The sequence below is a fragment of the Halichoerus grypus genome, chromosome 9, assembly GCF_964656455.1.
Source record: "Halichoerus grypus chromosome 9, mHalGry1.hap1.1, whole genome shotgun sequence".
NCBI lineage: Eukaryota > Metazoa > Chordata > Mammalia > Carnivora > Phocidae > Halichoerus > Halichoerus grypus.
The window spans coordinates 107,696,017-107,722,633 of NC_135720.1; the positions used below are offsets into that span (position 1 = coordinate 107,696,017).

The window sequence follows — 26,617 nt, forward strand, 5'->3', positions numbered from 1 at the left end:
GCGGGTGCCGGGATGGGGGGAGTGGAAAATCTGGCCACTAGTATCCTCTGTTTATCAGTAGGCAAAGACAGGATGCTAGCAGGTGGGCATGGCAAGGCCTGCTCTCCCTTTCCCCACCGGCTCACACGTATATTCATACTCTCGCCCTCCACCTTATATCCTTCCCTCTGTTTCCCTGTGCAACCTTTCCAGCTCCACTGGGGGTATGGAGAAAGGGATAGAGGGTGGGCATCCTGAGATTTAGGAGAGATGCTCTCAGAGGTGCAAGCAGGATGAGGCTTGTGTTGAATGGGGTGCTTGCAGAGAAACCCCCGCCACCCGTTCGGCTGGGGAGATGTGGGTTCAGTAAAGGAGGGTCCTGAGACGGGGTAGGATAAGAACTGTGAGTCGTTACTTAAAGGGAACAGGTGCGAATTTGCCTGTTATGGCCCCATAATGCTGGGTTGGTTCCTGAGCCTCCAGTAGTAACAATACTGCCATCTACAAGCTCAGAGGTTTTGAGAGAGAACAGGCAGTGAGGGTCGTGGTTTGCGTGTGAAATCAAACTTAATGCTCTCAACAGCCCCGGGAGGCAATCTGTATCAACCCATGTTTCATATGGGGGAACTGGGACTCAAAGAAAGACTGGTTAAGGGCCTTGCCTAGGGCCGTACAGGCCACAAATGGCAAAGTCAGGATTCGAACCCAGGCCTTTTTACTCCAGAGGCCAAACATTTGACCTCCATGATATGTTTCCTCTCAGTTGGTCTTTTATTCATTTAACAAATATTTGTTGAGCATCTACTATATGCCAGGTGCTGTTTCAGGTATTGGGAATATGGCACAGAACAAAACAAATGAAAATCCTTGCCCTCCCAGAGCTTGAGGGGGTTGGACAATAAACAAGATAAGTGATCTATCTATCTATCTATCTATCTAGTCTATTTGCTGGTGCTAAGTGCTAAGGAGAGAAGGCAGGTAAGGGGGACAGAAGTGTCAAGGGGTGGGGTAGTATTTTTATAGAATGGCCAGGGAAGGACTTTGAAAAGCAGACAACTGGGAAAAGATCTGAAGGTTGTGAGGGAAATATGCTATGTAAAGGGAAAGTGGTCCAAGGGAAGGAAGAACAGGTGCAAAGGCCCTGAGGTGGGAGTATTCCTTGTGTGTTTGAGGAGCAAGCAGATACCTGTGTGGCTGGAGAGTCCTAGGAGGAAAGGCCAGAGGATAAAATAAGGGCTAGATAGGTAGGACCTTATGGACTTGCCAAGGACCCGACTTTTTCTCTGAGTGAGATGGGAAGCCATTGTCTTTGAACAGATGAAACACATGGTCTGCCTTATATTTTTACAGGATCACCCAGGCTGCTTGGTTGAGAAGAGACCAAAGGTGGGAAAGAGCAGAAGCAGAGGGACCAGTTATAAGCCTGTGAAAGTGATGAGAGACACCTGGAGCCCCTAGAAAAATCCCTGAGCTAAAATAGCATTGGAAGATGGACTTATCACTTTCGCAGTTCACATCTTGGATCCTTAGTGGAAGCCACAGGTGTTTATGTTTGGGGCAGTGCAAACACTCTAGACCATTCTCAGGGCAGTGGAAGGCTAGGGTTAGGGTCACCCAGAGGTTGAAAGTGAGGAACCTGAGAACATTGAGAACTGTTGGAACCCAGCCCCAAGTGGGGTTGGGTGGTGGTGATAGAAAGGAAGGGTACCCTTCCACAGTCTGCCTAGAGAATAGGAGTCAGCTCAGTCTGGAGTATTTGGGGCTCTCTCCCCAGAGAATTCTGAGCAGCACAGGGCCCTGTGAGTAAGAGGCCAAGCATTTAGGTCTTCCTGGATGGTCATAGTTTCTACCTGTCGTCCAGGCATAATTACTACCAGTGCCCCTTTCACTCCCCAGAGCGCTCTGGTATTGACCATAAACTATATGGTCACCCTACCTAATAGGCTTATTACTGAAAGCACTTATCCCGAGATGATTGTTTTCAGGTGTTTTTTCCAGGGGTGTCAAGCACGGGGTGGTAGGAGTAGTGCCTGCGTCCACAAAGAAAAGGCGGTGATCGCTGATATATCGCGGACACACATTATTCATTGTCATCCACAAACACACAACATTTCAATGCAAAGAGTTTACCTCCTTCTTTTATTTGATCCACACTTATCGCCGTGCCAGGCACGGTAGGAGATGGCGAGAACACAGAGATGCATGAGGTACAGCCTCGCCTGGAGCACCCTGTCTTCATCCTCAGCAGGCGCTTGGGCATGCATCAGTGCATTCAGGCCTCACACGTCTCACACGGGCGGGTGGGGATTACTGGCCTTGGTTTGCAAGTAGGGACCTGGGGCTCAGGAAGGTGAAGTGATTTGTGCAAGATCACACAAGGATTTAAGTCCAGGTTCTCTGAGAATAATTCTTATCTCCAGGGCTGCACCCAGCCAGCTCTGATGAATACATGTCTAAAGCGGTATAGGCGTGCTTGTCCCTCTCCTACTTCCGGGTCACAGCCACAGTGAGGGGCTTGGAACAACCAAGTCAAAGGTCTGGGGGGAAGCAATCGAGGAGGAGGGATCCTTTCCTCCTGTGGGAAAGATTTCCTCCTTGAGGACAGGTTCTTTTTTTTTTTTTTTTTTAAAGATTTTATTTATGCGAGAGAGAGAGAGAGAGAGAGAGAGAGAGAGAGTGAAAGAGCACAAGCAGGGGGAGTGGCAGAGGGAGAGGGAAAGGCGGGCTTCCTGCTGAGCAGGGAGCCTGATGCAGGGCTCCATCTCAGGACCCTGAAATCATGACACTAGCTGAAGGCAGACGCTTAATCGACTGAACCGCCCAGGTGCCCCAAGATTTACTTGTTTTTAGAGAGAGAGAGAGCAAGCCGGGGGAAGGGGCAGAGGGAGAAAAAGAGGGGGAGAAGCAGACTCCCTGCTGAGCGTGGAGCCTGATGGGGGGCTGGATCCCACAACCCTGAGATCATGACCTGGGCCAAAATCAAGAGTAGGACACTCAACTGACTGAGCACCCAGGCGCCCCGAGGACTGGGAATATGGCACTGATATTTTGGCTGTCATGTATAACCCAGGATTGGGAGGGAAAAAAATAAATCCATGTTCATGTCCCCATCTCAGCCTTGATTCACTGTGTGATCTTGGCCAAATCACTAAGCATCTCTGGGGCTCAGTGCTTCCATCTGAGTTATTGTCCAGGATGGTCAAAGGGATGGAAATGAGAAGAGGAGACAAGGCTGGCTCCTGTGGGGGTGAAGATGAACAGTGAAGATGAACAGTGTCGTGAAAATTTCCTGACTCTGAGTGATGGTGGGAGGTGGTGCAGAGGTGGACCCAGGCTGGTCCTTTCTGAAGAGGTGACCCCTGGCTCCCACCACACCCACATATACTTTTTCCTTTGACACTTGGGAGCGCACCCTGGGCCCTCCCTTGGACTGATAACTGACAACTTCCTTTTCCACTGCTCCTTTCCAGCCCCCGCCCTTGCCCACCCCCCCATCCCTGGAGGCCCTCTGAACTAGCTCTGGCTATTTATGGCACCTCCTGGGGGCCTGGTTCCTGGCTGGTCCTTGGTTCTCTTTTCCAACTCCTACCAGTTTCCCCTGCTGGCCCCAGAGTGCAGCAGCTAATCTGGGGATCAGGTGCCAGGAGCTTGGCTCTGCCCTCCTGCAGCTGCCGCTATACTCTTTAGGGCAGGCATTCCCCAACCCCCCTGTTAACACTAGGGTAAGTTTCTATCCCTTTGCCCCCCCTGCAGAGGAGGAGACAGAGAAATAAGGTATCTAGTTCAAGGTCACAGTAGGAGTCTGGGGGGTGCTGGAATTTGAACCCAGGTCTGCCAGCCTCCAAGTTCCAGGCTTTTCCAACTGTGTTATGCTGCCTGGGATTCAGGAACAGGGAGTGCTGACACTAGCACAGCCCTTCCTGGGGGCCTGACACTGGTCTAAGCAGGTCACGTAAATTAGCCCATTTACTCCTCATGAGGATATTGGCGTAGGTACTACTATTATTCTCATTTTATTGGTGAGGAATTGGAGACCAGAGAGCTTAAGTGACTTGGCCAAGGTCACGCAGCTAATGGAGCAGAGCCGTGTGCTGCAAGTCATGCCGTTGCCCCTTCACCATTCAGCTCCTACAGCTACCAGGACCCCCGCGGCCAGGCTCGAGGACGGAGGGCGGGGGCGGGAAGGGGTCTAGTGGAGGAAGGCCTTCTTCAGGGACTTTGGCTCTGGAAGCAATCAGTATGTGAGGGGTGCACGTGCACAGGTATATATGTATGTGTGGTGTGTGTGTGTAGAGGATACGGGTGTATAGAGACAAAGCAGCTGGTGAGTGGGGATGGAAACCAAAAAGGGGATTCTCCCAATCCGTCTCTGCAGGCCTCGGCCCCATTCTCTGGCAGTGGCTGGAAGCAGCAGGATTAAGCCCAAGAGAAGCTGCAGCTTGCCTCTCCCGGTCCCATTTCCCAGGGTCATTTCAGAAAACATTTGGATGTTCTGGAGGTGGCTGAGGAGTAAGGGCCAGGGCCAGGCACAGCTATTCCTTGGGTCTCAGCCTGATGCCAAGCTGCCCTCACTGGGAAGGGAGTCGAGGCCAGGAGGAGCCTAGTGGAAAATAGAAGCCTCACCAGGGGAAGGTTTAAATTTTCACTTTGTGAAAGAAGACACCTCGGGAGCGCGTTGATGGAGTGGGTGCTTTATGTGCAGGAACAGCTGGGACCCCAACAGTGCGTTGCCCCAGAGACCCAGCCCGGGCGTGCCCGTCCCTCGGTCACTACCGAGACGAGGTACACAAACAACGGGCTGCAGGCACCAGACACCCCCCTGGCGGGCAGAAGCCTGCACCCTCCAGCAACTGTTCTGTTGACATAAACACGAGGTGTCCAGAGCTTTGGCCGGGTGGGGGGAGGGGACCCAGGGTCTCCCAGAGGTCTAAGGCTGAGATCAGGGAAGGCACTAGACTCACAGGGCAGGCCAGGGTTTTCAGTATCCTCCTGTGCAGAACGCAACGCTTGGCTTGCCAGGCAGAACATGCTGCCCCAGGGGAAAATGGTGACGGCGGGACTTTAGTCCTGGTCACCGCGGTCCTCCATTCTGTCAGCTACTCCCAGCACCGCCTGGCTCCTGCGGCAGGCACTTCGAGGCTTTGAGGAAAGTGATCTGATAAGAACCGTGCACATGAAGGTGACTAATAGTGCTCCTCTTTGAAGGGGGTGTTTGCAGGGCCAAAGAACATACTAAGGGAATGTGATAAACTGAATCAACTTTTGAGAGAATTTCAGTGCTTAGAACGCTCAGTGTGTAGAGCAGGTGCAGGTACAGGGGACAGGGGTTCCTTTGGTGCTCCTGTGGGCAGATAATTTCCGTGTGGCCTGGGGGATCTTGGAGATACAGACAGTAGAGGGACGAATGAGGCTGAAGAGATACCACTGAGGCACCTGGTGTGACAAAGAGGGCCTGTCCCGGTTTGCACGCTAGCAGAGTGGGCCTAAGTGGGTGAGGGTTCTTGAAAGCTCGGAGGAGAGAAGGGGCCTCGAGGGACTCTACCTGAGCATAAAAGAGGGAGGTCCGGATCTGAGGGGGTCCCGACCAGAGTCAGGCTTTGTGTGAGTAGGTAACTTGCCTGCCACTAAAGAGGATCAACAATAAGTCCTTAAAACAAAAGGGCCTTGTCCTTGTTTTCCAGAGCTACAAGAAGGAGGAGGACTCTGAAACTCAGGTTGGGGTGCTGGAGAATTCCAGGAGATCGGATGGATGTGGCTACCACAAAGGAAGATTTTGGAGCCCTGGCCCAGGCCTGGCAACACTCCGGGGGCCTTACACTTCCTTCCATCCGGGCATCACCTCTACCTGCCCATGGGAAGGAGGGGCCAGGGACGCCTTGAGAAAACACTGTCTGCACTCTGCTCCCTCCCAGCCCAGCGGACCAAACTTTGTCCACTATCAGTCTCCCCACATCACCTTGCCCCTCTGTGGCTCCACTCTGCAGACTTGGCAAAGGGAGGAAGAATGCAGGGTTCGAGGCAGGGAAGGAGGGACTAATATACAGTAGAAAGAGACGTACCACGTCCTGGGGGTGCTATGTCAGCTGGTGCAGCTCTCCATCTCTGTAGACACCGGGGGTGGGAGGGACTGCACAGCCCTTGAGGAGCTCATTTCCCCCTCCCTGCCACTCTCCACCCAGTGAATCATATTCACATGCTATGTGCCCACTCAGAGGCAAATGGAATACTACCACCCAAGGACAGAGAAGCACACACACACGACTGGGATGGTGGGATCCCAGGATACATCTAGCAAAGACAGGAGGCAGCTCTGACTCTACTCAGGCACAACTCTAGGTAACTGGTGATCTAGGAGGGGCCCAGGGCAGTGTGTGCTCATCATCAGGTGTGGCTCAGAACTGGGAGGTGGGGTGGGGAAAGGACAAAGGGTTCAGGCAGATTGGGAGACTGGGGGATTAAAGGCTCCCATTCAGGAACCAAGGAGCGGTGCAGAAGGGAATTTTTTTTTTTTTTTTTTAGATTTTATTTATTTATTTATTTATTTGACAGAGAGATAGAGAGAGAGCACAAGTAGGCAGAGTGGCAGGCAGAGGGAGAGGGAGAAGCAGGCTCTCTGCTGAGCAGGGAGCCGGACGTGGGGCTCGATCCCAGGACCCCAGGATCATGACCTGAGCCGAAGGCAGCCGCTTAACCGACTGAGCCACCCAGGAGCCCTGAAGGGAATTTTTTTTTTAAAGATTTATTTATTCATCCATTTGAGAGAGAGAGAGATCACGTGATGCGGGGGGAGGGGCAGAGGGAGAGGGACAAGCAGACTCCTCACTGATCGCAGAGTCCCAATCACAGAGCCCAACTTGGGGCTCGATCTCATGATCCTGAGATCATGAACTGAGCTGAAATCAAGAGTCGGACTTTTAACTGACTGAGCCACCCAGGCGCCCCTGCAGAAGGGAATTTTAAGGATGACTCTGGGGACAGAGGATGAGAGTTTGTCGTTGGAGTCCTGCCCTTTCTGGCTGTTTCTGTTCAAAGCCAGGAAGCCCCTTAGTTTGGCTCATCCCTTTCAGGCAGTCTTGTTATTCCAGGGCTTGGGACACCACTCTGTTGAACAAATCAAGCTTTGTTCTAGGGCCAAGTGTCCAAAACTAGAGGTATCTGGATGCCTGGGTCTGTGGATCAGTTTGCACTGGGGAGGGCAAAGTCATGCAATGGGCTTGGGCTGACTCTCCTCTTCTTAGAGCATCAGTTAAGCTTCTAGAATTGCTGGCAACACAAATAAAATTAGTAGCAAATATTTATGCTGCCTATATGAGACGATGATGACAATGACAATGACAAATAACTCTGGGGTGTTCAGTTGTCTAAGGTCACCCGCTGATAGGGGAGAAGGGATGAGAACCCATGCAGCGTGGTGGCTCCGAGCCCACCCTCAATTGGTATTTATAGATTATGTTTCTATGTTTAAAACAGTTATACATATAAATGAAGTTATAAATTCAACTAAAAGCAGCTTTAGAAAATTTGATTGAGGTGAAGACAAAATCCACCTGAACGTGCACCATAAAAAGCTGGTCATTCTGTGCGTGTGACACTGGTCAGGCTAGCCCACAGACCTGAGGAGAGGTCACTCACTCTCCCCACTCTTAGGAAGTGAGGGAAATACCACTGGGGGTCTTGGAGCAAGATGGGTCTCCAGTTGTCATGTGAATCAGAACCACGCATGCTTAGTGAACAGGTGGCTTCCGGGTTCCCCTCCTAGAACAGCTAACAGGCATTAAGCACTTCTTCTGTGCCAGACCTCTTTTAACTGATTATCTCATCTCTTCTCAACAATTCTAGGGGGGGGCCCCATTGCACAGGTGAGAAGAATGAAGTACAGACAGTGAAGTCAGTTGCACTGGGTTACCAGTTAGTAAATGACAGTCCATACCAAGCCCAGGCTGGCCTGTCTCCAGGGCCAGAACTGCAAACCATTGCACTGTATGGCCTTCCTTCCCCAAGATGACCTGATTCTGTGGGTCTGGAGCTGGGCTGGAGTCCAGGCCTTCCGACAACTGCCCCGGGAGGTCACTGGGCCACACTTTGAGAACCACACTGGTAGCTGTTTCAATCAGGCTGATCATTTAGAACCACCTGAGAAGTTTCAAGAACTATGAAGACCCTTCCCTTCCCCAAACACAGGCTTTTTCAATGGGTCCAGAGTCCCCTGCAGGTGTTGGTGGGGTGCTGGTCAGCATTTTCTTTTAATTGGATGAAATGTTCATTTTCCCAATCAATAAAGATAACTGAATACCTGCTCTGTGCTCTGGGCTGCACTGGGACTGGGGATACAAGGGTGGGGGTACCTGACTTGCCTGGCTGGGCAGAGCATGCCCTTTCTGGAGGCAGAGAGGATGCAGATTCCTTCTTGCTTGTTCTCCTTTGGTGAGCTCCAGAAAGAGCCAGTCTCCTTGAATGATGTCCTTCTGGCTTCTTCCCTGTGTGGTCCTTGGCCCCCACCAGAGAGGTCATAGCTGGTTCTCCACCCAGAACTCAGGTCACAGAATCACAGGTTGTCAAAGTGAAAAGAGCCCCGAGAGACCATCCATACCTGGAGCTTTCAAATTTTAGTGAAAGCTGACACAAGTGCTGGGAGCTTGTTAAATATAAAGATACCTGGAGCCCACCCTAAAAGTTCTGATTCTTAGGTCACGCACGGGTGGGGTCAAAGGAACATGCGTTGTAATAAGCTCCCTAGTGGCTCTGCGATGCACTCGGCAGTGGTTCTCAGGTGGGCTGCAGGAGGCCCTGGGGAGTTTTAAAAACACTGATGCCAGCTCCATCCCTAGAGAGTGGTCAATTTCTTCAAAATCTCCTATGCAGGGTGTCTGGGCCTTCTAGCTGACTTTGTTTGGGATTTGGGGAGGCAGCCCCAGGGGCAGTCACTGCTACCCTTGCTACCACCAGGGCCTTAAAACAAGAGGAGAACAAAACAATAGTAGAGAAGAGACAAAAATAAAGAAGCCAATGAGAAGACGTAGAAAGAGAGAAGTCTGGGCAAGAAGCTCCTGCTGAAATCACTTATCAGCACTGAGGTGTTCATCTCTTTTTCTCAATGTTTTTTCTTATTATAATAGGCATTAATTGATTTTAAAAAATTAATAATAAAAAAATATATGAAAACAAAAATAAAAAATGAGCTATAATCCTCCTTATCAGAGACAATCGCATAAGGTCTTAATATGACATATATAAAGTACAGTATAATATATTGCATAACCATAGTATAATATTATAATAACTGTAATATAATATGATCTATATTATACATATTATATTATTGTTATTAATATATTAATTAAAATCCAACGAAATAACATTAAACTATTCTAAAATAAAATATATAAACCTGACACGTATAATTTGTATCTTTTTTTACTCTACTTTTCCGTTTTGCTTTTATAGATCGTTTCAAAAAGACTTTGTGTTCCAGGTAACTGAAAATCCAAGTCCTAAATATCCCAGCCCTATTCGGAGGGCGCGCGGGAGGGGCGGGGACGGCGCGCCCACCCTCCCCTGGCCGTGCGCGCTCCTGTACTCATCGACAGACACGCACTCCCACACATGCGCAGACGCGTCTACCCCGCTCTGCGGCCCCAGGCATCGTGTTCCCAGATAGGCACTTCACATCGTACCCTCAAAGTTAGTAAAGGATTTCATTAATGGATATTACTAAATTACTTTATTAATACAGGATTAATTAATTCATATTAAGTGGTAAAATAAGCTCCCCTCCCCCCTTTTCCGTTTCTGAAATCGAATGGAAATTGGCACGAGGGGAACCAGGACAGTGACCGCATTGGGCCGTCATCTTCAGGGATTCATCAATCCCTGGCCCCCCGTCCCCCTCCTCCCCTCTCTCCCGAATAGCCCCACAGCCCTGCCTGTGTTCTCTTCTACCCCTCCCCTGGCCATCCTCCCTCCTCTCCTGTCCCTGGTGCCTCAGTCGCTCTTCTCCCCCATGGGCTGAGGCTGATGGTTTGGACAGAGGCTGTCCCTCCACAGGCGGTAGGCGATGGAAGCGGTCACCGTGAGCCAGGCCAGGTAAGGCAGCAGGAGCACGGCGGCCAGCTTGTTGATGGGATGCCAGATCAGCGCTGTGCTCACCACCAGTCCGTAGAGTAGTAGCAGGTGCAGCAGGGCCTGGGGGGGTGAGGGGGGTGGGGGGGCAGGGCAGTCAGGCAGGCTGCCCTGAGAACTGAACCCTCCGCTTTCCTGCAGCACCCTGGACCCCGTGAGCCAAGTTGCTGAGGTCTGGGCACTCAACTGGAGCTCAGAGAAGTCTGCCCACCCGTTAACCTGCCTGCACTCGATTGGTCTACTGTGTTATCTGCTTTGGGGGGGCCCCGGTGGTCTCACTTGCTCCTACACTACTTCCACTGCATGCCTTACCAGACCATGGGTGTGGGCTGCGAAAAAGAGAATCAGGACAGCCCAGCTGACCGCGAGCTGCACAGCATAGAGGCCGAGAGGCAGGGCCAGGGGCCGCCCAAAGCCCCCTCCCAGGTCCTTCCACACCAGGTAGGAGGCATAGCTGTGGAGAGATGGTGGCAGAACACTCAGAGGGAGGCTGTTTCATGGCAAATGAAGGAAGTCCTCTGGCATAAGGACTCTTGGTTACCTAAAGGAAGCCGTGTGGGCTGAAATGGGAGCAAGAGTGTCTAAGCATCACTTGAGGGCCAGCGGGGAGGTGGTGGGAGGCAATGGGGAAACTTGGAGAGGGGGAGGAACATGGCTGGCTGGAATTCTAGGCAGCACAGAGGGGACCCACCATAAGAGGCAAGATGGCGTGCCATCCCTTCGGAGGTCAGCATGCAGCAGTAGTTCAGGTACGGGGGGCCTTGTTCCCACCCTAGCAGGTACCAGGGCCATGGTATGAGAAATGGGTGCTCACCCCATGACAAAGTAGATGGTGATCCACCCTGCCAACAAGACTTTGTGAGGTGGGCACCAGGGCGGTTTCTTTGGGTTGTCGTACCAACCAGACATCCGATGACGGGTGAGCAGCCAGAGCAGGATGGGCCCCAGGTGGGGAAGGGCCAAAAAGATGGCGCCTTGAGGCTGCATTCCCCTCACAGAGGCAAAATCTAGGAAGGCAGACAACACGATGGTGGTGGGCCTCCCTCTTAGTCCTTTCCCTGTACCTGCTTGACTGTCTCCACCTCCTACCTGACACAGTTCCCTGGCCTGAGTCCCTCATGGGAGGTCTGGTAAGAGATGCCATTCTCCCCACCATGGGCCAGCTCCCATCCTGGGAGCTCACACTGCCTTGCCCTTTCTCTGGCTTCCATGGACTTATTTTCTCCACACCACCCACTTGGCACTCAGAAGATACTGTCCGGTGTTTATAATTACTTCTGAGTGCAAGCCTCCTTCCCCCATCGTGTATCTGACTCCTAGAGCTCAGGTCTAGGTATGAGTGTCTTTTCTGCCTCCCGTAGTGGGTTGCACTTGGTCAGGTACATAGCAGGCCCTTGACAGGGACGCTGCCTTATGCTGAACTCAGCCAAGCTGATCTAACCCACCTAGAAGGACCATGTTCAGAAAGGCAGGAGCCAGAGATTCCCTGGGGGTCTTCTCTAGTCAAGAATGGGGCAGCCCATCTGCCCCCAGGCTTATCTCGACACACCAGACTGGCAGACCCAAGAGGCCCACCCAGCCTGAGCTGCTGCCCAAATTCGAACTTAGCTGAGTGACACTGGGCTCCTTTCTCTGAAGCCTTAGGTCTCGCCTGTCTGCCCAAATTCGAACTTAGCTGAGTGACACTGGGCTCCTTTCTCTGAAGCCTTAGGTCTCGCCTGTCCCTCAGGGCCTGGGGAGGTCCCTCCTCCACCCCTCCACTTCCAGAGAGTCCGAGCCACCAACACAAGTGCTCAGCTTTCTTTCGGACTGACTTCTCAAGGAAGCAACTGCCTGGTCTTTGATTAAAAAGTTGCCACACTCATTTGCATGTTGCCTTGGACGTCACCGGCATGTGGGACAAGGCACAGACCCTCTTCCAGGCAAGGCCCCCCACCGCATATCGTTCTCATTTGCACATGATATTTCAGCCTCCTCCCCATGACTGCCAGGATGGCAAGGAAGACAAATGTGGTGATTCTCAGTGTCCTGCAGTGACTGCCTACTCCATCCTTTCCTGTCAACAACCCCTGTCCACGTCCTGGAGGTTCCAGGGACAGGGCTGACTGGCCTGCTTGCCTGTTCATCTCTCTGTTTCTCTGCTCCTCACTGTCCATCCGTTCATCACCACCTTCTTGTCTCTCTCTCTCTTTCTGTTTTTATGCCCAGTGTTGGAGGCTCCTCCCACACCCCCCTGTCCTCTTTTCTCCTGTTCTCCACCCTCCTGCTGCTGCCTCCTTATTCCCAGACCTCAGTTCCCCTTACCTCAGGCAGCATACCTCCCAGGCCGAGTGCCCGATGATATCCGTTGTGTGCGAAGCAGAGGAGGGTGGGGGATGGGAGAAGGGCGGAGTGAGGCTCCCATCTGGCCTGTCTTTCTCCAATGACAAGGGTGGTGGCACTGGCATGTCTACATAGCCCTTTTAGGAGAGGTCCCCCTGTTCTGCTAGACCTGGCCTCTGGAGGAGGCCCCTTGATGGAACGGCTGAGGCTTTGGCTCTGTAAGAGCCTGATCCCCTGGACCAGCTCAGCCCCAGGCTGCAAGCCTACCGAAGCCTGTGGTCTCCACATCCCGTGAACTGGCTTTATGTCCACAGGGGTGGTGGGGACCTTCAGATTTCCTCAGGACCTTCCTGTAACTGGGATTATCCCCAAGTGAGGCAAGCACCAGCAGCTTGGAAATGAGTTCACGCTACCTGGACGCAGCCTCTGGTTATAGTCTAGTTGGCATGCTCCTTCCCGGCTTGGAACTTGAGCTTGACAGATTTTCACAAACCCCTCTAACTTCATGACTCAGAGGAGAAAGCAGCCTCCTGTGTGACTCAGACAGAGCCTTGTCCAGCAAAGACTAACACCCGCCCTTTTCGTCCCTATAAAAGTTCTGAGCACCTCCTCCTTGCTCGTCCTTTACTCATGAGGTCCCCTTCCCAGGTTGGCGGTTCTCCATAGTTCCTTTGCCCCATCTCTCCACTTGGGGGACCCAGGCACCCCTGGGAGGTGTTTGTCCCATCCTCTGGCCTCTACTCTGGGGAAGGCAGTGGGGGGCGAGGGGGAGCGTTGCAGTCAGGGATAAGAGGCTGGGCAATCATTAACTGAGGTGAAAGCAGTGGCAGTTACTTATTTTCTATGAGATGCTACCTGGGGGGCTGGGGAGTTCCCTGTGGTCCTCGCCTTCAGGAGGCCAGCCCACGGTGCCCGCCATGACGATGGTTACCACTTACTGGGCATCTATTTTGTGGTGAGCATTTCACGATTGTTAGCTCAATACTGACCATGCTTCTCCCTCACGTGGTGGATCGTATTGTCTGCATTCGTCAGACAAGGGAAGGGAGGCTCAGAGAGGTCGAGTAACTCGCCCAAGAGTACACAGCCAATAGAGGAGTCACCTGTGTTCAGTGTCCGTAGTCTGGGATCCAAAACATATCCTCTTTTCTCTGAGTGGGCCCACGCATTCATTCAACAACAGTCTTTATTCGATACCTGCTATGGACCAGGCTGTACCAGGAGCTAAGAGTACAACAGCAAACAGCTGAAAAAAAAATCCATCTCTGCAGGGATCTTTCATTCCACTGGCACTATCTTTCCGAGGCAGAATTTCTATGAAAGGACTAGGGCTGGCAAACAGCCCAAAGTCTGCTCTCCCCCAAGTGCAGGGTTCCTGCCAACTCTGAGTGCGGGCAGGGAGCAGATAGGGGAACACCCCGATGCTGCCAGCACCTTGTGAGTCATTAACCCTCCCGGTGCCTCCTCTCATCTCTGTGCGGTGAGGGGTGCGACTAGGCATTGTCTGAGCTCCTGGACCAGCTGCCTTGGCGTCAGCTGGGAGCTTCTTAGAGATGCAGAATCTCAGGCCCCAGCTCAGACCTGTGGGATCAGAACCCCCGTTTTCACCCTATCCCTCGTGGGGTTTGTGTGCACGCAGTCCTTTGAGAAGCTCCTGGTAGGGCTCCCTCCTCTTACCTTCTGCCCTTTCCCTAGCCTCTGGCTGGGGCAGCCACTCACCAGCAGAGGGCATTGTAGGGAGGGGTTTACCTGTACCCAGGTTTTCTCTTTCTCTGTCCCCTCCCTTCCAGACCCAGACTGGTGAGTCCACTGACTTCTGGGATCCTCAGCTACTCCCACGCCTTGGCTGGACTTTGCCAATAGACAGGGACAGACTCCCCCACCCCTTCTGAGGGCGCTGGGAGGCAGGTCATTGCCGGGAAGCTCTGGGCCACTCCTCCCCGGATTCCCCGCCCACCTCCACTTGTCTGCTGGCCTGGCGACCAGGTCTGGCTGACCTCTCTGTTTCTCAGAGAAGGAACTGCTGTTCCTGGACAAGCCGGCAACCTCTGGGAGCACCTACTTGGTAAGGTGAGCACCCCCTGGGGCCGCTGGGGGTGGGGTGGGCATTGCAATGGAGCCACTTGGGGCTCAGGGGAGGAGCCAGGCCAGCTTAACCAGAGTGTGGAGAGCCTCTGCTGGAAGAGGAGATGGCAGAGGGCAAGTGCCCAGTGGGTGTGAGGACCTGGGAGACAGTTGTATGCACTATGGAAATGTAGACTATGCTGATGAACGCTGCCCATGGCAGGTTTGGGCTCATCCATCCTGGTACTTTTTATGTGTTTCAGTAATGAGCTAGCAGGGTTTGAGTAGGCTTGGTAAGAACCAGTGATGTGGGAGAAGGGTTGAGAGTTGCCTCAAAGGACATGAGCAGAGAGTTGCAGCAGGAATCCAGATCTTTGTGCTGGAGGAGGCAACTCCCGAGGGACAGGTGATAGCAGCGTTCTAAAGGACTGTTGTCTTGGGGGACCTGGGATAATCTGGGGTCGGGGCAAGGCAGACTGGAGCCATGGGTAGTAAGGAGGCAGGCATGGATCTGGGAAGGTCTAGGCTACATTTATCTGGTTGCCCTACTGTAGATTCAGGACCCTTCCTTCTCCTAGGGTTAAGGGGAGGATGGAGTGAGGGCCAAGCAGCTCCGAGAGTTGTCAGCCTGGGAGAAAGGGGCCAAGCTGGGGAGAGTTAATGAATGGGCTGCCCATGAGAGGCCCCTTGAGGCCTTGGGGACCAGTATGCCCACTGTTCCAGGTTGGGAGCCTGGGCAGGGAGACTCGGCTGCGCCACCCACTGGGGTGAAGGGGATTTGGACTCTGGTCTTTGGAGGCCCCAGGAAGGTTGTTGCTACAAAAACAGAGCGGAGTCCCTCCTTTCTTTCATGTTAGCTAGCCACGAGGGCCTTTGTGGGCGGGGGGTGGGGGGCGTCCTGCACCATGGAACTGAGGATGTGCCTTTTCAGGTTTTTCCATTGATTTTTACTTTAATTTTGTTTCTTTCTCTTCCAACTTCACTTCCTCTAGAAGTGGAAAGGAAGAGAGACCTGGGGGGGTGGGGAAGGGGGGCAGGGAGAGAAAGGTAGTGTTTCTGAAACACGGTCGTCATCCCTGTTCATCCTTCCCTCTGCCTTCAATTGTAGCTTAATATCCTCCCATACGTCTCCACGGTGGGGAGAACACTTGGCTTCCTTATCTGGGAAATGGAGATAAAAATAACACCTAGCTCACAAGGCTACTGTGAGGATCAAATGAGATGGACCACACAGAGTGCTCCGACACAGTGGGCATGGAGTAGAGCTCCAGAAATGATAACCAGTATAATTGCAGTTATAATTCCAATTATCTTTCATGTGGAAGGACCTTTTGGAATGGCTGCACCAAGGGAGGCTGGCTGCTCCAGCCCCCTTTCCCACCAGATGTGGGGCCTTTCCAACTCACCACTTCACTTGCCTGCCCTGCAAGAGGCTTGGCTGAAGCACGCTGCTGCCCTGTCTGCAAGGTTTGCATTTTAAGGCAAAGGGAGTAAAGCCAAACCTTCCTCCCTGTCTACGTTTTCAGTGGGGACACGGGGGAAAATAGATCCCACCCCAGTCCTTAATCCTGAGGGTACAGAGGAGTTTCTGCCCCTGTCTGGGAGGACCTAAGGAAAGGGGCTTGGGTTTCGTGGGCCCTGAGGAAGGAAGGAAGAAGGTGGGCATGGAAAGAGCTGGAGGCTTGAGGTGAGGCCTCAGCTCCGGGTCGGGGTGTGAGCCAAGGGAGTGGGGGAGGAACGGATGTCAGAAGCCTCTCTAGTGCGGACCCTCGTGAATCAACCACGGGGAGCCCCAGGGTTATGAAAGAGGATATTATGCCACCCAGAACTCGGCTACAGAGCGAATGAATCACATTCCCTCAGAAGCTTCCTGAGAGCTACATCATCTTTGTCAAGATTGAACTTCCCACGGTGAGAGGTACACAGCTGGTGCTCAGAAAATGTTCATTTGAGTGGGAAAATCACGTGTGACAGCGTAGAGTCAAGGGTTGTTCCATAAGGTGGGATGGCAGCGGCAAGAAACTTCGGAGGGGTGGGAGTGTCAAGGGCTGGTGAGCCACAGGGAGGCGCTGTCGAGCAGGGGCAGGAAGGGGTCCAGGTGGGTAGGTGAGGCAGATGAGGAGAACAGCTAGAGCAAAGGCCAGAGGCTGGAATTAGCCGGGTGTGAGGCCCCCAGCCTGGCAGGAGTGTAGGGTGTTGGAAATTAAGGGAGGATGAGGGCGGTAGACTCTGGAGGGCCTCAGGAAGTTCTGGCAACCGTATGGGGAAGCTGTTGGAAGGGCCAGGTTCCAATCTGAGGCCCCCGCTGGTAACCAGGTGAGCAGGCAGCTGGCGCTGCCTTTGCCCTGCCTCCTTCCAGCCTCATTGGAGGCTCCCACCTTTGGTTTTCTTTCTCTTTTTGCTTCCACGTTTAACTTAGTGTACTCTCCTTCTATTTCACATGTCCCTGGGAGCTACCTTCTGACCTTTCTGGCAGTAGGTGGGGCATAAAGAAACATATTTGGGCAGTGCTTTATCATCGGCAAATGCTTTTCCCATGATCTCATGCCATCCTCACAATCACTGTGAGCGGTAATTATTATTTAACTTTTGATAGCTTTTCAAAAGAATTACGCAGTTAATATAAAATACACGCCTGGAGTGAAAAAATTCAAATACAGAAAAAAAACGTTTAAGAAAATTGAAAGTCCTAGTTCACACCTTCCACCCTCTCAATTTCCTGTCTGTTTCAGTTGTGACCGGTGGGAATAGTTTGGGGTGCGTCCTCTCAGACCTGCATTGCCCCAGACAGAAATCACTAGCAGGGGCGGCTGCTGAGCACTTGAAACAGAGCAGGTCCCAACTGCCATGTGCTGTGAGTGTAAAATACACACGGATGTCAAAGACTTAGTATGAAAACAGAATGTAAAATATCTCAGTAATTTTATATTGATTTCCTCTCAAAGTGATATTTTGAGTATATTGGGTTAGATACATAAAATATATTATTAAAATTAATTCCTCCTGTTTCTTTTGACCTTTTTATTGTGGCCACTAGAAAGTTTAAAATTACATTTGTGGCTTACATTATATATATTATATTACATTTAATAAATATATATATTTACATATATATGAAATATATATACTTATATATTATACACACACACACACATATATACGTAAAGATTTTATTTAATTATTTTAGAGAAAGAGTGATGGGGGAAGGAGCAGAGGGAGAGGCAGAGAATCCCAAGCAGACTCCCCGCTGAGCACGGAGCTCAAACCGGGGCTCGATCTCATAACCCATGAGATCATGACCTGAGCCGAAATCACAAGCTGGATGCTTAACTGACTGAGCCACCCGGGCACCCCAGCTTACATTATACTTTTACTGCATAGCACTGCTCCAGACCTTTCTCTGTGATTGACAAATATATACCTATAAATCTTGTATATAGTTCTGTTACTTACATTAATGAGATCGGAGGATGTCTAGTTCTCTGTAACTTGCTTTTCCACTTAAAGATTTCTCTATGAAGATCAAGAGGGTCATTTCGACAGATGCAGAAACTGAGGGACAGTAAGCAATGTGACAAACTCGCTCAGCCAGTGGCCAAGGTTGCACTTGAATTTACATCCTCTAACTCCAAACCCAAGCTCTTTCTGCCTCAGGGGAGTTTAATGTGATGTACTAGGCCATGGGGAGCCATGAGAGGTTCTTGAGTAACACAAAGATAGGTGAAGTTTCGTTAAAGGTATTAATCAGGGATGCCCTGGAATGAAGACAATTTGCCCTCTCACTACAGCCAGTTGGAAACTAAGTCTTGGCCTCCATGACATTGAAAAGGCTTACCTGGCCCTGCCTCTTTCCTCCTCCAGGTCCTTGGCCTTGGCTGGCCCAGGGGTGCAGGGGAACTGGCAGCATCGAGTGACCAGGCAGATGTGCTCCCATGAGAGTTCCTTCCAACCCACCCAGTTGCTACTGCTGGTGGGGGTCCCGGTGGCAAGTGCCCTCCTTCTGGTCCAGTGCCTTCGATGGCACTGCCCTCGCTGGCTGCTGGGGGCCTGCTGGAAGCTGGATAGCCAAGACGAGCCAGGAGGCCATCCCACTCCCCTACCAGAAAATGAGTCCTCAAGGCAGTGCCCGCCGGCCACACTGCCAGAGATGGCCGCCTTCTACCAGGAACTGCACACACCCACTCAAGGCCAGACCATCATCCGTCAGCTGATGCACAAGCTGTTGGTGTTTTCGGCTCGAGAGGTGGATCACCGTGGTGGCTGCCTGATGCTCCAGAATATGGGCATCTCTCTGCTTATCCCGCCAGGTAACAGCACCTTCTCCCTTCTCAGCCTATAGTTCTTCATTGCACGTTGTACAAGGGCGTCGCGCCTAAGGGAGTATCATTCATAGACATCTCCGTAATTTTGAAAATTGTTTCTATTTTAGTATGACTTTATTGACTCCAAAGATGGATAGATTGCATATTTTTATGACAACTCCCTGACAGGTGGAAGTAAAGTGCCTGGTGGTAATGAACAGTGTGTTATGACAGTTCTCAATAAAGGAAAATGCCTGGAGCAAGCACACCTCTTGCAAATTCCCACTAGTCCGGTATGGGCTAGTGTGGTGGCCCCGGAACGAACGGGGTGACCTGCTCAGGATTACGCCACAAGCCAGCTCACAGTCTTTCTCTCCTTGCACACTGCCTGCCCGTGTGCCCTGCTAGGCCCCCTCTCTCCTGGGCTCCTGTCCCACCTCCCCTCCCACTGTGGCCTGGCCCCTTCTGGGCTGGGGGTGAGCCTGCCTGCCAGGCCCATCTCAACTCTTATTCTCCCCAGGAGCTGTGGCTGTGGGCCGCCAGGAGCGGGTGTCACTGATCCTGGTGTGGGACTTGTTGGACGCCCCATCACTGTCCCGAGCCCAGGGGCTGGTGAGCCCTGTGGTGGCCTGTGGCCCCCATGGGGCCTCCTTCCTGAAGCCCTGCACCCTCACATTCAAGCACTGTGCCCAGGAGCCCAACCATGCCCGTACCTACAGCAGCAACACAACCCTGCTCGATGCCAAGGCCTGGAGGCCCCTGGGGCGGCCTGGGGCCCACACCTCCCGGGACGAGTGTCGCATCCAGCTCTACCACTTCAGGTAGGCCCATCGGCCCAGTCTTCCTGCCCGTTGTCTTGGTCTGCCTCATCCTCACCTTTCTGTATGCAACTGCCCCTTATCTGTCCCAGATGGCCTACAAATCCCTTCTCCCTCCGTGGCCCTTCCCGGTCCTTCTGTCCTAGTGTGTAGGGCAGCTTGTCCCACTCCAACCCTGTCCGGAGACTATGCACCCTGTGGCAGTCTCTCCGCCTGTCTACACCTACTGCCCCAGCCCTCCGTCTAGAAGGGTCTGTCCCATCCCCACCTGTCTCTACCCTGTGCCCCTGTTCAGGACTGTCCCTGAATTGTCCAGGGCAGCCTGTTCCCTCCAGTTCTCAAAGAACCCCTCCCATCTCATGTCTGTCCTTAGCTCTGTCTTTCCGGAATCTTGGGCCCTTCGGCCTCTCCTTCCCACTGAGCGCAACAGGGCCAGCCATGTGTGGGACCCCGCTGTAGCACAGTGGCCCTGAGCCTACCTTCCCTCCCTCCCGTGCCGGAGGGGGCTTTCTGGCTCTTCTCCCCACTCGGTGATGGTCACCGCGACCTGACTCACATTTCGTCCCCCACCTGCCCGACTCCCTCCCGGTTCTCCTCTATACCTGCTCTCCGCTGCTCTCCTTGGCTCCTAGGGCCGTGGGAGCCAGGAGGCAGGTGCACTGGGGTCCCAGCCTCCCCTGAGCCAGTCCCTGTCCCCGTCTTTCTCTGCAGCCTCTACACCTGCGTGCTGGAGGCGCCGGCGGGCCGGGACGCCCGCAAATGGCTGCAGCTGGCTGTGTTCTGCTCGCCCCTGGCGCCGGCGCAGTCCCACCTGCAGCTGCGCATCTACTTTCTCAACAACACTCCCTGTGCCCTGCAGTGGGCCGTGGCCAATGAGCAGCCCCACGGGGGGCGCCTGCGCGGGCCCTGCCAGCTCTTCGACTTCACGGGGGCCCGAGGGGACCAGTGCCTGAAGCTCAAGTACATCTCTGAGGGTGAGGGAGGCGGGAGCCTGGGAGACAGGGCGGCAGGGAGCCCCACTAGAGGGCTTCCCCTGGGTAGAAATCTGGGAACCTCGAGTTTCTCTGGGAGACTCCTGGGCAGGCAACGGCTTCAAGGGGACCTCTGGCTTCTGCTGCTGCCTGCGGGAGCCCCAGGCTCTGCCCTCTTCCTCCCTCTGTGGTCCATTCGGCCCTGGCCCCTCCGTGGTAGGACAGGATGCAGGGTGGGGCAAGGGGAGGGGAGGCTTTTATTGTCCCACCTGGCTGGGGCTGGTGTCTGAGGAGGAGTCCCAGTCGTCTCTGTCCCCCTTCCTTTGTGGCATGGGCCGCTGCCCTTGCTCACGGGGCTGAGGACATCTGTGTGGTTCACGGACAGGGCCCAGATGCGTGGCTGCTTCTGGGGGTCGTGGATGGGAGGTGGGAGGCCTGTGTGCTGTGTGTGTCGGAGGTGTGTGGGGCTAGGAGAAGGCTGCTCACAGGGTCCCTCTCCAGGCTCTGAGGACTCCCATCCACTTGAAACACCCCCCTGCTTTCGCTCCTGCCTCATCCCTCCCCACAGCACCCTGCAGGACACCTGCCACAGAGTCGGCCTCCTCAAATACTTGTGGAAGACCCCCCTTTCTGAGGCCCTCCGCTCTGCCTCCTCCCCAGGTTGGGAGAATGTGGATGAGAGCAGTTGCCAGCTGGTTCCCCATCTCCACATCTGGCATGGAAAGTGCCCCTTCCGCTCCTTCTGCTTCCGGAGAAAAGCAGGTAGTTCAGGGGATCTGGTCCACCTTCTCCCCTGTCTCCTTCTTCCCAACCCCAACCCCTCCTCACCCGCCTCCTCATTCCTCTAAAAGGCGAGGAGCCACAACTGATCTTTGTAGAGAGAAAGATGGAGCGTCCTGCCCAGTGTCTTCACATTTCGAAAGGCCTGCCCGTGGGGTCCCCTTCACTTCTCCTGCTCCCTTTTGCCAGGCCTTGCCCTCTCTTACCTGCTACGTCCTCTCCCCTTTGTAGCCAATGAGAATGAGGACTGCTCCGCACTTACCAGTGAGATCATCGTCACCATGCACACCTTCCAGGATGTGAGTTGGAGCTGAGGGGCAAAGGAAGGGCAGGGCTTGGGGGAGCCCCGGGCAAAGTGGGCCAGGCGTCTGGTGCCCAGTGTCTGGCCCCAGTTACATAATCAAGCAGGTGGATGGCATTCTTCCAGGGGCTGAGACCACCTGGCCTCCAAGTTACCCTTCATCCCTGACTCACTCTTGTCTATCCATGGATGAATCCAGTAGGAGAGTAAAAGAACCAAACCGTAGATTAAGCCCTCCTCTTAGCCCAGAGGAACTTGGATGTCAGAGAAAAGTGGTTTCTTTTGAGGCTGACTGCCTGCATCTGAGAGATGATGTTGTGTCCCTTCAGTGTGGAGAGCGGCCAGGGAGGGGGGCTTGAGTAGGTGGGATGAGAGTTAAATATCCCACTCTACCAAGGGGGAAGAGTTGAAGACATCAGGGTTGAGAGTCTTTGGGGAGCCATGGTGGCGCCTTAGTGGAGAGTAGGCCAGTACCTCTCAGGTTGTCACCTGCAAGGAGGGACGAGGGGATGGAGGGAAGGAGACACAGGTGCCTGAGTTCAGTGTTCCTGTTTCCCCTGCCCTGTGACCTCACCCAGACTTCTCCTGGTGTCTTAGGCTGCACCCTCTTTGGGCTTCATGTCTCAGCTCCCAAAGAGCTCAGGAGGCAAACTTAAAGCTGGAAGTTCTGGGGTCAGGGGAGCAGAGGGGAGGGGGTGCTAGGCGGGGCGGGGCTGTATCTCCTGGTAGAGTAGCTCTGGGTGACAGGCTGAAGGATATGAAGAATGGAGGCAGCTTCCCCAGTTTCTTGCTCAGGGGATGTCTCATGATCCCTAAATGTGTTCCCAACCCTCTGCTGGCTTAGGGCTTGGAGACCAAGTACATGGAAATCCTCAGATTCCAGGCATCAGAGGAAGAATCCTGGGCAGCACCACCCCCTGTCTCTCAGCCACCCCCATGCAACAGGTGAGGTGGGGTTACTTGGGCTGCTGCCGGCAGGGGACATTTGGGATTCTTCCCCTCCCATCCCCGGATCCCGCAGGGCGTGTACACCATTCGGGGTGTGTGTGGAACGGACTGGGTTTCTCTGATCCTCCCCTCTGAGAACCCCACCTCCCCCACTCCAGGCTGCCTCCAGAGCTCTTTGAGCAGCTGCAGATGTTGTTGGAGCCAAACAGCATCACGGGCAATGACTGGCGTCGGCTGGCCTCCCACCTGGGGCTCTGCGGCATGAAAATCCGGTAAGAGGGGCGAGGTCTGCAGATAGGAGAGGGGGGTAGACTGGGGTAGGGGGGCTCCTGGGACACCTTGAGGACTGCAGCACAGACAAGGAAGCAACTTAAAAGTCAGAGAATGGCTAGTCCCCACCCTGTTCCCCATAATAGAGCAGATCTTTTTATTTATTACCGTATTCTCAGTACTTAGAATGATGCCTGGCTCATGAGTAGGTGCTCAATAAATATTTAAAAATGAATCAATTAACTTGTAAGTCATTGGGTACATACTGAGTGCTTGACATGCTGTGCCCTGAGGGGTAGAAGGCAGACTATAAGATAATGTGTATAAAGCATGTAGTTGAGTGCCTGGCGTATGTTAATTCAATCAGTGTTAGTAATAATGCGGGCAACGTAACCATGGTCTCTGTCAATAGCAATCAGTTGGAGAACAATTCTGAGCTGGGCTCCGGAACCCAGACTGTGAGTGCAGTGGTCAGGAAGGACTTCACCCAGGAGATGGGAGTAGAGCTGGACCCAGCTGAAAGCAGAGTGGCTTTAAAAATCACCTATTTATTAAACATTTATCAAGTATCCACTATGTCCTGGAAAACTATGCTAAGCACTGGAATACAAGATAAATGAGACCTGGTTCGAGCATCCAGGAACTCACACTATGGGAAGGGATCCAGAGAGCCTAACACAATAAAGGCAGTGCTTCTTGTGCCTTATTGTATATATCCAATGCTGCCCAGCAAGTTGAAAACAGAGACACAAAACAGCTAAAGCAAGAATATCGAAGATGTGGGGGGTAGCTCTGACCAGAAGTCTGAACTGGAGGGTGCAGATGGTCTCCACCTAGGAAGTGGGTATTAGAAAGGGCTTTAGGGAGGAGGTGATAGGGAAGGGGGGAGCGGCGACTCTGTTGGGAGGGAGTAGCACAGCTGGTTGTGGGTGTGGTGTGTGCAAGGTGGGAAAGGGATAGGCTCACAGCAGGAAGGTTCAGGATGGGATTGGGAGAAGAGATCAGGAAAAAATGGCAACACCAAGTACCAAGTTGTGGGTGAGCTGGGGGTCTGGAGTATGGGCTTGGCTAGGGCCGGAAAGAGGCTCTGGAAAGTTTTTTGAGCAGGGGAGGGTCCTGGTGAAGCCAGGGTTTAGAACAACTCTTTCCTGCCTGGTGGGCAGGGTGTGGTGGCCTGGGGGAGAGGGAGGAGGAGGGGAGAGTGTGTTTGGGGGTGGGGGACAAGGAGAGAGCAATTACAGACCATCCCAGCTGGAAGCCACCTTAGAGGCCCTCTTGTCCAAGCCCTCGGTGAAGGAGGAGGAAACCGGGGTCTAGAGAGAAGTAGCCTTTGAGCCAGGACAATCTCAGGTCTCAAGGTCCCGGGCCCTCCCACCACCGCAGGCCCCTGGAAGGCAGGTAAGAGCAGGATGAGGGCCCGCGCTGGGGGAGGGGGTGGGTCTGGCCACCGCGCGCCCACCAGCCCGCATCCCGCCCAGGTTCCTGTCCTGCCAGCGCAGCCCCGCCGCAGCCATCCTGGAGCTGTTCGAGGAGCAGAACGGCAGCCTGCAGGAGCTGCACTACCTCATGACCGTCATGGAGCGGCTGGACTGTGCCTCGGCCATCCAGAACTACCTGGGCGGGACGCGCAGCGGCAGCCCGGCGCCAGTCCGCGGGGGCGCCCTGGAGAACCAGGGCCTGGAGCTGGACGAGAAGCTCTGAGCGCCGCCTCCCCGCCCCGCCCCCGGGCTCCCGCGGGCGGGGCGGGGCGCCGTCCGCAGCGCTCTGGGCACCAGGGCCCCCGACACCCAGGAAGAATGCAGCAGGTGCTCCTGGCCGTGCCCATCGACCTCATCAGGACCCTTCGACGGTGCCTGCGGCCACCGTGAAGCCGGGGTGCCATTGCCAGCCTCCCCGGGGTCAGGATCACAACTGCGACCCGCCGCGCCCTGCGAACAGATCCTGTCCTGGCCGGCAGGGGGCGCAGGAGCCCAGAAGATGGTCCGGTGTGGCCCGCCTCCCGGAAGCTCTTTCCTAGAGCCTGCCCTGTTGGCACTCCTTGGGGACTGGCCAGTCCACGGGTTCACTGAGCGCTTCGTGATACCCAGCATCGGACTGGGTATTACGGGGAATCCTGGGATAGAGGAGATGGGGCTCGGAGCTTGACAAACCCGCAGTGCTCTTGTGGGAGTCAAGATGCACCCATGGGCCGAGGGCCAACTCCAAAACAGCAGTGCCCTGTGGTTAGGGCATGTGGGCAGGGGATGAACAGATGCTGAGGGGGGAGGCAGCGGAGTGTGGGCTAGAGCAGTGAGAAGGCTTCATGGAGGATGTTGGACAGAGGGTAGGGACATGTAAAGAGTGGTTCAGCCATCTTTGGGTGGGGGGAGAAGGGGATGGTGGCTGGACTTACAGTAGGAGCCAAGAGTGAGCATGGGTGCTGAAGCGTTAAGGAGCTCAGCCTGGTGGGTGTGAGGGGAGGGGATGACCAGGGTTCAAGGTCAGTCATGCCTGGCTGCCCTCCTGTCTCCTTTGTCTTCCTTTGACTCTCTGTCTTCCCATCCTTGCCTTGTGTTCCTCTCTCTCTGCTATTATCTCCATCATAAAACATCAAAATGGAAAAGAAACTTCAAGATGAATGTTCGTGCCCAAACTTTTTACTCTTTATCTGGAACTGTGTGAGTTTTCAGTCTCTCTGACTTCATTTTTCTGCCATTTCCTGCAGCCTCTGCCTCCCTGAATCTGTCTCTCTGTTACTCTCTGTCTTAGCATCTTCCTGTCTCTACCGAGTCACAGTGCCTGATTTTGAAGGTTTCCTTCACTCTCTGAAACCCTCAGTTATTCCCCTCAGGCAGGTGTCTCTAAACCAATGTTATGTATCAAAGTCAGTGAAAGGACACTGGGCTTCCCTATGAATGAGGGGGGAGGATTTTAGCCCATGAATCGAGATCCAGTTTAGGGTCAGGAAATAAACAATGGGGATTAAAGAACATGCCATTCAGTCAACGAATATTTATTCACCCCCTACTATGTGTTAGACTCTGTACAGAAAAGAGATTAGTGGGCTGGGGCCTGGAAAGAGAATAAAGGATTTGACTCAGTTCTAGCAATATTTTGTTTGCAAACAGGTGTTGTTAATTTTTTTTTAAGGGCAGGCAAACAATCTCTCTGGCAACACTAACACTTTGCTTTTGTATGTAATTAAAAGATATGAAAGCTTTTTCTGTGATAAACAATATTGTATAATAAAATATGAAAATTACCTTTCTTTGTTACTAACTGTATTTTGCTCAGATTGATAAATTTGGATGTGGGTATGAATGGTTTTATTTGGTCAAATTATAGCACTGGGGGCAGGTTGGAGGGAAGCGTTTTGTAGATTGTGCTTCCAGGATGAAAATTTTCTGGGTTCAGCCTGGTACATCAGGGAGGTTCACTTCCCATTCTGTTAGAAGTGAGCCTTCAGGGTCGGGCCCTTCCACCTTCTCCCTCTTCCATTGTGTCCCACCCTCCTGGTTGGTGCCTTGGCCTTCCCCACTTGGCTCAGGATTGGGCTGCTAAGAGCATCTTTCTCTCCTGGAGTCCCAGTCTCTTCCTTGCTCTCCATACTAGCCCAAGGCATCTATTTCGTGTTCCTCCCTACCCTGGAACAAATCATTTTAAGAGTTTCAGGTATTCTGGAATTGGGCATAGAAGCCACAGGGGTTTCTGTGCTGGGATGGAATGTCTTCTGGCCCCTACTCTAATTCCTCGGAATGGGCTCTC

The 26,617-nt window shown here is 53.2% G+C and overlaps 2 protein-coding genes across 4 annotated transcripts; one reads left to right on the forward strand and one right to left on the reverse strand.

The window, feature by feature from the left end:
- Nucleotides 1-9,683: 9,683 nt before the first annotated feature.
- Nucleotides 9,684-12,656, reverse strand: TSPO2 (translocator protein 2). 3 transcript variants are annotated; one of them, XM_078054416.1, is made up of 5 exons: nt 12,403-12,654; nt 10,997-11,105; nt 10,790-10,870; nt 10,411-10,552; nt 9,684-10,161 (listed from the first exon to the last, which is right to left on the reverse strand). In XM_078054416.1, exons 2-5 carry the CDS (start codon nt 11,083-11,085, stop codon nt 9,961-9,963), a joined length of 513 nt encoding a protein of 170 aa, XP_077910542.1. In that variant the 5' UTR covers nt 11,086-11,105; nt 12,403-12,654; the 3' UTR covers nt 9,684-9,960. The 3 variants fall into 3 exon arrangements, with proteins under 3 accessions (XP_077910542.1, XP_035942830.1, XP_035942833.1); XM_036086937.2 differs by lacking the exon at nt 10,790-10,870 and having other exon boundaries at nt 10,913-11,105; nt 12,403-12,646; XM_036086940.2 differs by lacking the exons at nt 10,790-10,870; nt 10,997-11,105 and having other exon boundaries at nt 12,403-12,656.
- Nucleotides 12,657-18,354: 5,698 nt separating this feature from the next.
- On the forward strand, nt 18,355-26,072 carry UNC5CL (unc-5 family C-terminal like). Its single transcript, XM_036086921.2, has 8 exons — nt 18,355-18,791; nt 19,306-19,606; nt 20,315-20,577; nt 21,235-21,336; nt 21,586-21,653; nt 22,500-22,600; nt 22,762-22,875; nt 24,352-26,072. The coding sequence occupies exons 1-8, from the start codon at nt 18,407-18,409 to the stop codon at nt 24,572-24,574; spliced, it is 1,557 nt and encodes a 518-aa protein (XP_035942814.2). The 5' UTR covers nt 18,355-18,406; the 3' UTR covers nt 24,575-26,072.
- The last annotated feature ends 545 nt before the right edge of the window (nt 26,073-26,617 follow it).

Bases quoted from the DNA above. Each gene is read 5' to 3' on its own strand.
- TSPO2 (XM_036086937.2), bottom strand. From the start codon at position 11,085: ATGCAGCCTCAAGGCGCCATCTTTTTGGCCCTTCCCCACCTGGGGCCC. The intron at 10,553-10,912 runs GTGAGCACCCAT...ATCTCTCCACAG, and splicing joins ACCATCTACTTTGTCATGGG to CTATGCCTCCTACCTGGTGT. The intron at 10,162-10,410 runs GTAAGGCATGCA...TCACCCCCCCAG, and splicing joins CAGCCCACACCCATGGTCTG to GCCCTGCTGCACCTGCTACT.
- UNC5CL (XM_036086921.2), top strand. From the start codon at position 18,407: ATGTGCTCCCATGAGAGTTCCTTCCAACCCACCCAGTTGCTACTGCTG. The intron at 20,578-21,234 runs GTGAGGGAGGCG...CCTCCTCCCCAG, and splicing joins GCTCAAGTACATCTCTGAGG to GTTGGGAGAATGTGGATGAG. The intron at 22,876-24,351 runs GTAAGAGGGGCG...CATCCCGCCCAG, and splicing joins CTCTGCGGCATGAAAATCCG to GTTCCTGTCCTGCCAGCGCA.